Raw genomic sequence first — 13,867 nt, 5'->3', positions numbered from 1 at the left:
TAAGACTTGTGCAGACAACCTTGAATTCATAAATTGCTTTATTGATATATTAGGAAAATTAATGATGGGTCAATTGCCAAAGGGAATGCAGTTACATACTGCCTCTGACCATCTGTACAGCGTTATACTTACACATTTGTGGTGTATTTTTCTTCACAGGGTTCTTTTCCAAGGAGTGGCTTTTCTTTCAAGGTATTCTACCCCTCCAACAAGACTGTTGAAGACAGGTAAATATATTCATTTTATTTGCTGACTTTCTAGTTATCAGGAGGAATACAGAAAAGCAACTATATAAACAGAATGAATCTTCTAGCAGTTAACGCAGCAGCATAAGAAGCTCAGAAGCCTAGACCTAAAATAAGACATTCAGAAGTTATGGTCAGGAAACAGTGATGAGGAACGTGATCCAAAAGTAAACGGAAACATAGATTGTATTAAATGATTTTCAGTAACTGAGACCCAGTTGGGAAACAGATTTGTTTCTGAACATTATACTTGTTGCATTGGGTTAATCACATTTAGAAATGATTTTTGGTTCATTTTGTGATCATAATCAAACTCAGAAGCCATTTTTATGCTCTGATTTCATGTATTTTACACGTGTGCTTATTCATTCCCAGTGTGGTCTTTCAACAGCTGGAAAAAAAACAAACCAGTTGCAAAAACAGAAAAACACAAACTAAACACTATCAAAACATTTACAACTGTGCTAAAATTTCCATCTGTTTGAAATAACAGTGGTAGAACCAAACAGGAAAATTGCTATTTGTCTTGTCTGCCTCTGATTCAATTTCATGTCTTTTTGCAGCAGCTTTTTGACATCTTCTGTAGAATAGGGATAAAAGATGTAAGGGATAAAAGATAGATCTGTGTTTAATTCAGTCTTTACTTGAATACAGAAATAATCATACCAAGAGGTGTTTTAGGTCTTTAGATAGATCAAAACATGAAGTCTAACACAGATCACAGAATAGAATGATGTGGTATGTATTGACATTTCTTTTAACTAAACCTTTATTTTGTTTGGTATTTTCAGCAAGCTTCAGGGTCTCTGACTTTCTACAAGACTACAAAAAGAGACTGAGCCTTTGTGAGGCCAACTGCAGCACTCGTTTAGATGGATTGATTTTATGATGTTTTGCAGGCTGTTCATAATAAATGTCAAAGCCATGCTTATTTTGTACGAAAATAAACTTTTACACAAAAATATGCTGCGTTTAGATAAAATTAATTTCCACAACGCAAGAAAAGAAGGCACCTGGAAGAAGCAAAGGCACGTGTAGGAAATTGGTATCTTTTAGAAAGGAAGTGAAGAAGAGGGAGAACAGTTTTTCCCTATGCTGAGCAGAACTGAGAGCTAGTTGTCTGCTACCCAGAGGAAGGGCAGCGCAGGCTGGGATTTGTCTTGGAGCAGGAAAGGCATAAGGCAGATTTGCCAGGGGCTGATTAGTGCTGGCAGTGGATAGTGGTGCTCAGCCAGGGAGAGGCGAAAGAGAACAGGGGTGAGGTCGTTTGAAATCCATGCGGGAGCATCAGAACGTGGCAGTACTGATTTGCACAGGTGGTATAGCCTGCAGCAGTTGTGGCCCTGCGGAGCTCACTGGGGCGCCATCTTGCTCGGCGTCGCCATAGCAACGGACTGACGGCGCCACCGCCATCTTGTTTAGCGTCGTCATAGCAACAAAAGGGTGTCGCCATCTTGTTTAGCGTCGCCATAACAACGCGATAGGCCAGAACGGAGCCGCCATCTTGTTTACGCGTCTCCACAGCAACCGGCGCGGCCATGGCGGGCCCGGGGCGGCTGGAGGAGCTGGAGCTGAGCTCCGAGGAAGCGGAGCGGCTGCAGCGGGCCTTCCGCGACGAGCGGTTCCGGGCGCTGTTCGCCGAGTACGCGGCGGAGCTGGCCGACCCGGAGCAGCGGCGGCTGTACGAGGAGGAGGTGACGGCCCTGGAGCGGGAGCGCGGCGTGGAGGTGCGCTTCATCCACCCGACGCCGGGCTACGTGCTGCGCACCAGCCAGGCCGGCTCCCGCCGCTGCTACCTCAACATCTGCAGCAACCCGCACGTCGCCCCGCCGCAGGCCCGCGCCGAGCCGGGCGGCCAACGTTGGGCGCTGCCCCACAGCCTGGCGCCGGGCCGCGAGGAGCTGGGCCGGGCCGGCCGCCGCTGCCTCGTTTACGATGTCGTCTTCCACCCCTCCGCGCTCCGCTTGGCCGCCCGCAGCGCCCGCTTCCGCCGGCTGCTCAACGACGTGGCCATGGAGGCCGTGGAGAGCCGCTTCTCCGCGCAGCTCGACCGCGCCAACGCATCCGTGCTCCGCGGCGCCCGCTACAAGGGCGTCCCGCAGGCACCTGTCATCCGCTCCCCGCTGCCCGGCGGCGCCCAGCAGCCGCCCTCTGACACCGCCCTGCCGCCGCCGCCGCTCCCCCCGCCCGGCCTTCCTTCCGCCGCTCCCCCGCCGGCCCCCGGCCCGCCGCCCGGCCCCACCACCCCGCGCTGGAGCGTCCGCTACCGCTCCTACGTGGACCTACAGGACTACTGCCACGACTCGGCGCCCGGCCCGGTGCCCCGGGAGCTGGTGGTGACGGTGGAGCTGCCGCTGCTCCGCTCCGCCGCTCAGGCCGAGCTGGAGGTCCGCCCGCGGGAGCTGCGCCTCGACTCACGGCGGCCCGCCTACCGCCTCCGCCTCCGCCTCCCGTACCGCGTGGACGAGAGCGCGGGCCGCGCCGTTTTCGACAAGGCCGAGCGGCGGCTGCTGGTCACGCTGCCCGTCGTACCGCCGCCCGGCCTGGGGGCGCCGCTCGGGGACGCCGGCGGGGAGCGGTGGGAGGAGCCCCGGGAGGAGGCCCGGCCCGGCCCGGAGCTCCCTGACGAGCCGGCGACCGCATCCTCCCCGCCGCCCCGCTCCGAGGCCGCTTTCCCGAGCGCCGGCCCCGAGCCTGGAGCCACTTTCCCCGCTCCGAGCGCCGGCTCCGAGCCAGCTCCTCCCGACGGGGCCCCCCCTCCGTGCCCGGCCGAGGGCGGCCCCGGCCACATGGCTCATCCCCGGGGCGGGGGTGACTCCGGTCCCGCCGCTGCTGCGTGCCCTCCCTTCCGGTGCCGCCAGGATGAGGCCTCCCTCACCCTGCTCCTGCCGGTGCCCGGCATCCAGCCCCAGAGCCTCAGCGGGGAGGTGGCCGCCAACCGCTACAGCGTCCGCTTCTCCAGCGGTGCCGTTGCCTATGCCCTCATCCTGCAGTTCCCCGCCGCCAATAGGCTGGCTGCCCCCGAGACCAGCGTCAGCGTGGGCGCCCACAACGCTGTCATCCTGCTTGCCAAGGCCGCGGAGAGCACCGGGCTTTGGGAGAAGTACTGCTTCGGCCTCGACGCCTCCGCTCTGCAGGTAACAGCTTCCAGGGGTTGCTGTGCTCTCCCCACGTCGCAGCACTGTGTGTGTGATATCTCTTAGGTTATCACTTGCAGGGCTGGTAGCAGATGTCAGTGTGACAAATGACATAATTAGTGCTGGTATCATGTGAGCGGAACGAAGGTCGTGTTGTGGAGCTGATAGCTTCGTCCTTGGGGCTGGAATGACTTCTGCCTCCAGAGCTGAGTCTTTTCCTGAAAGAAATGCTGATATGAGTGAAAATGGCATGGCCTTCATCCTTAACCTTTCCCACGTGTGTTTGCCAAGATTGCCAAGTTCACCAGCTGCTTCTCACAGCAACATTGCAAACCAATAGGAAAGCACAGTGCTGTGCTCTGGGGGAGCCTGTGGAATGAGGATGTTGAGTAAGATGATCTCCAGAGGTCCCTTCCAACCTCAGCTGTTCTGTAACAACCTCCTGGCTCACTCAGCCTGTGTATGTGAAGAAAGGAGATGTTGGTCATCCACCAGAGGCACACACGTGTGCAGCTCCTCGAAATGCAGTTGTGAGGGGAGCCTTTCAGTTCAGCATTCCCTCTACAGCTGCAAAACACAGTACTGTAGCCACAGTAGCTGTGAGCAGCCTCCCCCTGTGCTGGTGTGCTTCCCCATCCCTTCATTACATCTGAGTATGGTCCTTGTGGAGATGTTTTTTTCTGCTGAGGGCCATTAGGCAGTAGATGCTCTGTGTGATGGAGAAATACAGCATGTCTGCTGCATCTGGATGACACCTCGCTGAGGGCCAGCACTCTCCCCAGAAGGTGCTCTGTGAAGCAGCACTCACACAAGTTTGGTGGAGAAGTTCTCCATCAAATCCACCCTTCTGTAAGCTCGATGCCTCATGTAACTTACGTGAGCAGGGGTTAAGGCTGTGTAAATCTTACTGAACTTTTCGACCCTGTGACTTTGAGCTTATCTGTGTTTTAGAAAATCAAACACATTGGATCACAAACCATGGGAGCGCGAGTCTGCAAAACTGGTGAAGTATATCCAAAGGGATGATGGCTTGGAGCCTTAATTGCTCAGCCCCTACAGTTGGAGCATACTGCATGATTCTGAGGGAGATACATTTATCCCATTAGTATCTGTGCAGCTGAAGCTTCCTGTTTATTTCCCATCTAGCAGGCTAACACCTTTCCTGTGAGCTTCTCTGAAGGAGGAGCTGATCAGCTGGGTATCAGAGAGGATGGATTTATTGAGAACCACCCGCACAGAACTGCTTACAGTGTATTTCCTTGACTTGTAGCACAGCAGGAGCCTGCAAGTCTGTACAGTTGGGAGCACAAAGTGTTTGACACTGCTGCTGGTCTGTGGAAGCAAACACTGCTGATGCAGTGTCAGGTTGCATGCAGGAAGCTCTTGTGCCAACTGCTGCCTATGTTCTGTGTGCATATGGAAGGGATGAATGGCAACCAGAAGCCTTCTGACTGCTTTGTCACCTGGTCTGCATATATCCATCCCTGCATCGTGTGCCATGATGCATGTCAGCCTGCTCACTTGTTGGTTGGTAGCAGACAGGCCTAAACATACATCTAGCAATCTTACTCCTGGAGTATCTGATAGCCTGCTGCAGTTCTCCAGGGACGTTAGCAGAAATGGTGGGGTGAGGATACAGTGGTTTGCAGACGTCACTGTGATTGATGCTCATTCATTAGCATATATCATTTTAAATGGTTATAGCAAAATCCTGCTTTGTAAGGGAGCAGAGCACAGCTTTCTGTGACTCTTTGCAGGGTTCTTGCTGAAAATTCATTTTGGGAGCAGGAAATTCTGCTGCAGTGTCTGGTGCTTTGGCTGACGGATGTGTTTGCATGCTTTGATCTCAGCCTTGCAGTTAGGATATTTGATGTTACTATGATGGGGGAACATCTTTCTAGGGAAAAGTGTTCAAATGCTACTCAAGAATGTAATTCTGATCAACTCAACTTTTTTTTTTTTGACAAAACCCCCATATCTTTAAATGTTCTGAGTTTATTATACATTGCAAAGTGTTTTGGCTGGAGTAGTAGGAGGAGGAGCTTTGGAATTAGTCACAGGCCTCCCAGCCATTCATTTATGTAGCAGAGTGAAAAAGACAGATTTCTTCTGTGGTGCAGCCCTTTTGGATCCAGGGCAGCAAATTGAAGCAGTTGGAATAATCTGAAGTCATTTGTTCTGTTTGCTTTTCTTCTGAACTGTGCTATTTCCCAGAAGTGCCTGTGCCAGCACAGATAGCTGCATTCACTCCGAGAGAAGTGAGAAAAATTAATATTTAATTAGAGCTACTATTATATGCTGTCTTCTGTCCATTAACGATTAGTCTGTGGTAGCTTCTCCTCTACTAATGTTGGTTTCCTCAATTTGTCTGCTGTAATCTCTGTTATTTTTCTCCTGTGGATCTATTCCTGTAAATCAGAGCTGTGCACTGGGATCTGCCAGCAGCTGCATCGATCGCAGAGGAGAGCACTTTAGGGATAAGCTCAGCAGCAGTGCCCCACTGAATGGCATTAGGTGGCTTTTGGTGGCCTGGGTGAGCAGAATGTTATCCTTTACCTCTGGTCTGCCTGCTTGTAGCCCCTTCTCCCACAGGGGATAGCAAACAAAGAGCCAGTGCTCTTCATGGACAGGAAATGCCCATCCTGGTATCTTCTACGAATCCACTTCTTATGGGAGACGAAGGCCTGGAGCAGGTTCCTTGCTGGGTGAGTGATGCAGAAACGTGCCTAGCTCACTGCTGGCTGTTCCAGTCCCCCGTGATGCTGCCCGTGTAATTACCTCCCATTAACTCACCAAGCAGCCAGCAAAATGCATTGGGATAATTGCTCTCTGCACGAGCAGAATGGGTGTCTTCAGAGCCCCATCCCCAGGCTGCGATGTAGCGCAGCACGTGGCTGCATTTTTATCTCCTGTGTGCCTCTGCCCAGATCAGCATGCCGATAGCTGCACCCGTAATTGCACAGCTCTGCCTCGCGTGCTTCTGAACTTCTGTTCCCACAATGGCCTCTTTTCTCCTCAGAAATTGGACTGATGCAGATAATGGAAGAAGAATGAGTCGTGCTCCGCTTAGAACAGCGCTCTTGAAGCAGAACTTCAAGGACCGGGTTTCCTTTTGTAAAGGCAGAGCCTCTTGAATCGCCGTGCTGAAAGATGGTATATTTAGAGCTCGGTTTCCATAGATGCTGAGCAGTCTGGATTTCCACCCCAGCTAAAGCAAGTGCTTATTTTCAGCAAACCTCTGCAGCACAACAGTCCTCCCCCGCCCAGACCTCAGATGTGTTGCTGCAAGGACTCCTTCATTTGATAGCTCTTAACGTCACCGATGTTCCCACTTTGCTGCGCAGTGAAGCTCTCTGCCAACCCTGAGCTGTACCTCTCTGATCAGCAGTTGCAGCCATTGCTTTTTTTTCCTTTCAGAGCAGTCTCCTTCCTTGGCCAAACCACGGTGAGCAGAAATCCTATGAAAAATAGAAATTTCATAACATTGGACTTGGATTTATGTTTCGGGGGCTCAGATGTTACTGTTTGTCACAAGCTGCTATGCTCTGCTGCAGATCTCGGCGTGTCGATCCCTCTGCCCTTCTTTCTTGGTCCTGTTTTTCCAGGAGAGTGTGTCTGAATCCTAAGAGCTCACGCTGAGGAAACCCCCTGCACCAGAGAACCCTCCCCCCTTTCTTTTTAAGACAACAGAACCTGTGAAATATGTTATGAAAAAGAATAGCTGAGAGCTAAATACCCATCAGTAACATTTGTGAGCCTGCCAGGCAAGGTTTCTGAGAACAGCATGTCCTGGAACGTCCCAGTTCACAGCAGAGCTGGAGTTGGGAAATTACTGAAACCATGGCTTTGTAGAGTGCTGTTGTGTCATGTTTGCTCTCCTGTTTGATTCTGAACAGAAATACAAGCCAAGATACTCAGCAGCTCCTCTCAGGCTCGCTGTTGCAGCCCATCAGCATTTCACGTGCCACGTTCACGTTCATTTCATGTTCATTTCCCTTACCTACCATCAGTGCAACCAAAGAAACTTGCTTTTTCTCTACTGTGTGATATAGAATCTTTTCTTTGCTTAGGAAAGATGTGTTGTGAGCATTACTTAACACAGGTATCTGAAAGAGAATTGTGCAGTGACACGAAGCTTTGCTTCGCTTCTGTGGGAATGCTTATGTCTTCATGGGGAAGTGTTTGATGGCTGTGTTACTGAACACAGTGTGGTGTTTCTGCTTGGCCTGGCCACCAGAGCCCAGTGAGATCCTATCAAAGCTCTTGCTGTTTTTTCCTTTGCTAGGAGCCCTTAGATAACGCTGCAGCACTGTAACCTCTGGTCACTGCCACGTGTCCAACCTCTGGACTGTGTCCAGGCGCTGTGGCTGGGCCTGCTCCCCTGCTCAGCTTTCCTCGTGATCAGAGATCTCAGACTTAGGACTCTGGTGGAGGAATGGTCTTGGTTTGAGGGGCAACCGAGTGTGCAGCCTGCAGAGTTGTTGGAGTGCAAGAAACCTTTGCATTTGAAGGCTCTGATTATCAGGAAGAGCTCTGAGCTGGGGAATGGATGGACTGCTGCAGTGTGTTCCTGCAGGGTGCCAGCACATCCAGCCAGCAGTGCTGGATCACAGCTGTGAGCTTGGATGCAGCCCTGCTGCGTTTATGCACCCATGTTTTGCCTTCGGTTCCAAGCTGTTCAGAGCTGTTAGATGTTTTCTTTTAACATTCAATCAGTGTTACCATTTTCAGTCATCAAACTGCTAAAAAGAGTCAATATCCCTTGGTGATGGCATTGTCTTAGAAAATGGTGCTAGAAAATGAGCCTTTTGCATTTAAACTTTATGAAAGTTTGGGTTTGATTCACTTAATTTTGGGCTCAGCACTTCAGGACCCTTAATGAGGTTTTTGGGAGACCAGAGAAGGTTGGAAAAGGACAACAGAACCAAGTCACTGTTTTTTTTTTAATTCCAAAGTAACCTCTTTGGTTAGGATCCGGGGAACTGTAGGCCTGTCAGCCTGACCTCAGTGCCAGGGAAGCTGATGGAGCAAATCATCTTGGATGAGATTGTACAGCATGTATGCAGTATCCAGGGGATCAGGCCCAGCCAGCAGGGTTCGTGAAAGGCAGGTCGTGCTTGACCAACCTCATCTCCTTCTATGACTGGGTGACCAGTCTGGTAGATGAGGGAAGGGCTGCTGATATCTTCCTAGACTTCAGCACAGCCTTTGACACGGTCCCTCACAGGCTTCTTCTGGGGAAACTGGATGCCCGTGGTCTGAACAGATGGACACTTCTTTGGGTAAGGAACTGGCTGAGGGCCGTGCCCAGAGGGTCGTGGTGAATGGAGTGAAGTCCAGCTGTGACCCGTTTCAAGTGGTGTCCCCCAGGGGTCATTACTGGGGCCCATCTTGTTTAATATCTTTATTGATGACCTGGATGAGGGCACTGAGTGCACCCTCAGTAAGTTTGCAGATGATACCAAGCTGGGAGGTGGCGTGGATCTGCCTGAGGGCAGGGTGGCCCTTCAGAGGGATTTAGACAGGCTGAACCGCTGGGCTGAGGTGAATGGGATGAGGTTCAACAAGGCCAAGTGTTGAGTTCTGCACTTTAGGCACAACAACCCCATGCAGCGTTACAGGCTTGGGGGTGAGTGGCTGGATGAGTGTGGAGAAGGACCTGGGGGTGTTGGTTGATGCTCGGCTGAACATGAGCCCACAGTGTGCCCAGGTGGCCAAGAGGGCCAACGGCATCCTGGCCTGCATTAGAAACAGCGTGGCCAGCAGGAGCAGGGAGGTGAGCATCCCCCTCTACTCAGCACTGGTGAGGCTGCACCTCGAGTGCTGTGTTCAGTTTTGGGCTCCTCGCTACAGGAAAGATGTTGAGGTCCTGGAGTGCGTGCAGAGAAGGGCAACAAAGCTGGTGAGGGGTCTGGACCACAAACCTTATGAGGAGCAGCTGAGGGAGCTGGGATTGTTCAGTGTGGAGAAGAGGAGGCTCAGGGGAGACCTGACTGCACTCTGCAACCTCCTGAAGGGAGGCTGTGGTGAAGAGGGGTTTGGCCTCTTCTCCCAGGCAACGAGCAGGACACGGGGCAATGGCCGCAAGTTGTATCAGAGGAGGTTTAGATTAGACATAAGGAAGAACTATTTCTCTCAGAGAGTGGTCAGGCACTGCAATGGCTGCCCAGAGAGGTGGTGGAGTCGCCGTCCCTGGCAGTGTTCAAGAGGCGTCTGGATGAGGAGCTGCGTGCTGTGGTTTAGTGCTGGTGGTGGCAGTGGTGATGAGGAGACCGTTGGACTGGATGATCTTACAGGTCGTTTCCAACCTTGTGATTCTAGGATTCTATGATTCTATGATTCTCTTTCCAAACTACATTCAAATGATAGTTTGCTTTTGCTATAAAGCAAACAAATGCCTGATGAACTTTGAATTGATAGGTTCATTATGGGAATAATGTTCTTACACAGAGTGGTTGTATCAGGAAACATTCACCTGCTGATGAAGCCCATGGAAGCGCTTTTGGAGCTGTTGGATCTTTGCAGTCATTAAAACCTTACAGAAGTTTTCCCTCTGAGCCTCCAGTTCAGCACCTCCGCTCCCCAGAACCGTGAGCCTCGAAGCCCCGTGCATTGAGGCCCTATAGACAGAGGGGTCTGTGCTCCAGGGATCAGCCTCTCCGTGCAGGAGATGCAAGGATGCTGTAAGCCTGAGGTCTGCCCCTCTTTTCAAACCCTCGCAGCCTGTGTCAGGGCCTGGAGTACGAAGTGCAGAGCAGAGGGCTCAGAGTGCAGCTGTGTGAGGGCAGGGCTGAGAGCCACCAGGAAGAGCAAATGCAGTTCTGAGCTGCTACAAGAGTGTCATAAATAGCAGAAAACAATTTAAGATGCAGTAATTTCCTTATGGGTCACTGGAATCATCCGTGCAGGCTCATCATTTGCTGCTGCATTTACGGGCCAGAGCAAACAGGTTTTTAAATACATTGCTGAATGACTTCTTGCCGAAGTCCGTGCCTTGATAACATCTGCAGGAGTAGAAATGGCTCGGCATATGCTTGCTGTGAACACAGAGTTTGAATTACTGGTTGTCTGAGCACGCTAATGACAGTCATTGTATTGGTAACAAATGGCACTGCTTGTGCCAACAGCACCTGCTGCTTTGATTTCTGCCCGGCTGCTGGCTTTCAGACTTCGACTGCTTCCTTGCAGTGTAAGTGCAGGGCTGTGGGAGTAGAGCAGAGAGCTGCAGCACTGAGACAGAACGGTGCAAGCAGCAGCACGAGCAGTGGCTGCTTGTCCTCGGCTAGATGCTGAGCCTGTTGTGGGGAAGCTTTGTGGAAGTTTCCACTTGTGACAGTTCCTGCACTGAATAGTGAAAATAATAGGGAGCTATTTTATTTTTCCCATTCAGATTTTGTTTCTGTTAAGGTAACAGTCAAGTGTTGTACCTTAGAAACAGTGCAGCATCCGAGTGTGCGTAAGGCTGCATCCATAGGGGCAAAAATGAATTACCTCTTTGTTGCTCAGGCTGCAAGGTGGTGCTGCTAACTGGATGTCACTTTCGTTGGGCTGACAAGAGGGTGTGACAGAATGAGATGTTTTGGATATGAGCGACGGCAGAAGCCTTGCAACTTATTCCTCCTGTTTCCAACTCAAGTGTTCACTGCTGAATGGAAACGTCATTCCCCCAGGCAGCCCTCTGGGTAGAACTGGTTTTGCTGTGCTGAATGAGGTCTGTCTACCCACAGCCTTAAGCAGATGCCTTTGGAAGAATAGGAGCACCGGGTCCACCACACTTAGGAAACTGCTCCTCCAGGATGTGTTTTAGGGCTGTTCATTAACTGTAAGCGATTGAAATCTTAAAACCTGTGGCAACGTGTTTGGTGCTGCTGCTGAACCGCAGCTGACACAGCCTCAGGACCTGCCCCAGCCTGCGGGAGCCTTGGGCACCTCTCTGCTTCTTCCAGTCGCTCTTGGCTCGTGCCAAAGGGGACACCTGAGGAGCCTTCTCAGGTGGATGTGAAAGGAATACCGACATGCATGTTTATGGCTGTGGCTTCAGAGGGTCTGGATGCCTCAGGTGTTTGCGTTTTCCCAAAGCAAGAGGCTGAAACAAATCCCTGCATGCTTGAGACCGCCTGATGTAGGACAGGTGAGAACAGCAGAACCGCATCACTGCGAATCGTTCCTCAGACCTGTATATGAATCGTGGATCCAGAGAGAGAAAGCATGTTGCTTTCCTCTGCACTTGGAATCAACATGAGCTAAGTGCTGCTCTGTGTTGGCTTCACTGCATCCCTTGTGAGCGTCCCACGCAGAATCTGTATCCACAAGCGAGTGCTGGGACTGCTGGTTTGTGACTCGGGCTCCTGGCGTTGTTCCATGTGGGTTTCTTGCTCCAATACCTCTGAAGTATGGGACAGAATGAACATAAACTGCTCTTTCTTTTCTTTAGGAGAGGTTATTTGTCAGTGAAGAAAACGTTGATGGATTCCTACGTACTGTTCTGTGCCCCTCCTCGTGCATGCAGTCAGAGCTGGAAGCTCAGACGTCGATTGAGGTGCTCGATGTGTCTGAGGACAGAACTCAGATCAGGCTGAAGGTAAGGAGCTCTGGCAGCAGTACGTGCTGCCGACTGATTTCTGTACTTCAGCCAGAGAGCATCAGCTTGAGTGCAACAGCTCTGTCTTGATGTTGCACAAAAAGCCACAGCATATGGTGTATTTGTAAGCATTGGTGTCAGTTTGTAGGGAGAGGTTCACATTTGTGCCATTTAATGTCACCAAAGGATTGGAACTTCATTATATTTCGCTGGGAAGGTGGAGAGCCGTGATGCTGTCATTGGAGATGTTCTTTCACCTTGCAGGAATACACAGTGGGCATCCATGCACTGTCTCTTGCTGATAGAAAAGTGGCCAACTAGTTACCTAGTGTGCCTTCTTTAGAGCAGTCCCATGTGCATCCAGGCGATGACAACACGCTGCAAACAAATCAGGGCAGATGTCTTCTGAACAAAACCAGAACATTCTTAATGTTGAACTGAATAAGTGAATGCTCCACGTCCTTCCTATGTACAACAGTTGGGTGGAGCCTGGTAAGCAGAGCTGGGCTTACCCCAGGGACTGGGGGCAGGAGGGAGGGCAGGAAGCTGCTGCTGGTGGCTGACATGTGAAGGACAGTTAGGATGGGCAGAGAGAGTTCTGTTGCTGCCAGTATTTCATGCTCTGCCTCATCACAAGGACAGTGAAAACTTGGAGAATTTTGTTTGCCAAGAATTGGGTCTCAGACTCTTAAAAGTATTTCTTTTGGTTCTTAGCAGAGTGAGCCACCGCTCTCGGGTCAGGGAAGCTGTGATGCAGGCAGTGCAGCCCTGTGCCCAGCTGCTCCCTGCCTGCTGGTGGGAGGCCGTGCTACCTGTGGGGATCGGGCAGCAGCAGGTGGCACAGCTCTCCTGAGGCACACAGCAATTCCTCGATGAACTCGCTGAGGCCGATGGAGAAAGGCAGCCTGCTTGCCAGTCCCTATGTTCTCAAACAGCAAGACGGTCGTTTCCCTCACTGTAAGGTTAAAAGCTGCTCCTCGCAATGAGAGTTTGGCTCCTTTGGCTGATGTTGTCACCTCTGGGCACGGTGGCTTTGCCTTTTTCCACTCTGTTAATTGCATTATAAGCCATGACCGCGTGGAAGCCGCCCAGTAGCGTTTCCTACTGCAGAGGAAACCCTGAGGAAGCGAGCAGCCTCCCGGCCCCTCATTCCCACTGCACGGGATCAGGAAAACCTCTGCTCCACACTGACTGCTTCCTGGGGGGAGAAACGAGCATCCCTGCCTGCTTCACAGCAGCTCGGGCTGCCTGGTCAGCTTCAGATATAAAACAATGAATGTATTTTCTCCTCAGGCGCTGGATGCAGCCAGTTCTGAACGCGATGAAACCAAACAAGCAGTGAGCAGCTCAGGAGGAGTCGTCGCTGCGAAGAACAACGGGGTCCACCTCCAAACAGAGCCAGAGCCAGAGCGTGCAGCCACTGGCACGGCTGAGCAACGGCCTGCACAAAACCAGCGAGCTGCCGCATCTTTAGTAACAGCTGAAACAATAGGAGAAGTGGATGGAAGTGCACAGCATTGTTTGCAGCAGGAACCTTCTGACACCGGTGCGGCGCTTCCTGGCAAACCTGGGGGAAAAGAGCGAGCTTTAGATGAGGCGTTTGCAGGCCTGGGGTTGGAGGGGGGGCGGGCAGGGGGGGCGGGGAGCCCAGCTGCATCCCCACTCCTGCAGGAGGTGGGTGAGGATGGGAGCGTGCAGAGCATCAGGGACCACAGCACACACTGCAGCATCGCCTTCCAGAACTCTGTGCTGTATGAACTGGACTAGCGGGGCCGCGCCAGCATTTCCTCCTCGTGTTTGACTGTGGTTTATGGCTGCAGGGCTGAAAGCAGAACCGGGTTCCTTCTGAAACTCTTAATCTGTCAACGAAGAACGCTTAAGCCATTAATGCTTTGTGAAGTTAA

The 13,867-nt window shown here is 51.7% G+C and overlaps 2 protein-coding genes and 1 long non-coding RNA gene across 3 annotated transcripts in view; 2 read left to right on the top strand and 1 right to left on the bottom strand.

Annotated features, from left to right (window-relative positions):
- Positions 1 to 1,210, top strand: part of POLE2 (DNA polymerase epsilon 2, accessory subunit) — a 20,296-nt gene extending 19,086 nt beyond the window's left edge. Inside the window, exons 18-19 of the mRNA XM_052696704.1 lie at positions 160 to 227; positions 1,037 to 1,210. Of these exons, the coding sequence (XP_052552664.1) occupies positions 160 to 227; positions 1,037 to 1,055 (87 nt within the window). The 3' untranslated portion in view covers positions 1,056 to 1,210. The remainder of the gene's footprint in view (positions 1 to 159; positions 228 to 1,036) is intronic.
- On the bottom strand, positions 21 to 2,671 carry LOC128087301 (uncharacterized). The gene is made up of 2 exons (XR_008209778.1): positions 2,532 to 2,671; positions 21 to 1,924 (listed from the first exon to the last, which is right to left on the bottom strand). It is a non-coding gene; the product is annotated as an uncharacterized LOC128087301 (long non-coding RNA).
- DNAAF2 (dynein axonemal assembly factor 2) lies at positions 1,784 to 13,867 on the top strand. Its single transcript, XM_052696597.1, has 3 exons — positions 1,784 to 3,382; positions 11,817 to 11,963; positions 13,257 to 13,867. The coding sequence occupies exons 1-3, from the start codon at positions 1,784 to 1,786 to the stop codon at positions 13,728 to 13,730; spliced, it is 2,220 nt and encodes a 739-aa protein (XP_052552557.1). The 3' UTR covers positions 13,731 to 13,867.

The sequence above is a fragment of the Tympanuchus pallidicinctus genome, unplaced genomic scaffold, assembly GCF_026119805.1.
Source record: "Tympanuchus pallidicinctus isolate F22 unplaced genomic scaffold, pur_lepc_1.0 scaffold3, whole genome shotgun sequence".
Classification (NCBI taxonomy): domain Eukaryota; kingdom Metazoa; phylum Chordata; class Aves; order Galliformes; family Phasianidae; genus Tympanuchus; species Tympanuchus pallidicinctus.
This window is presented reverse-complemented; position numbering and strand designations above follow the sequence as displayed.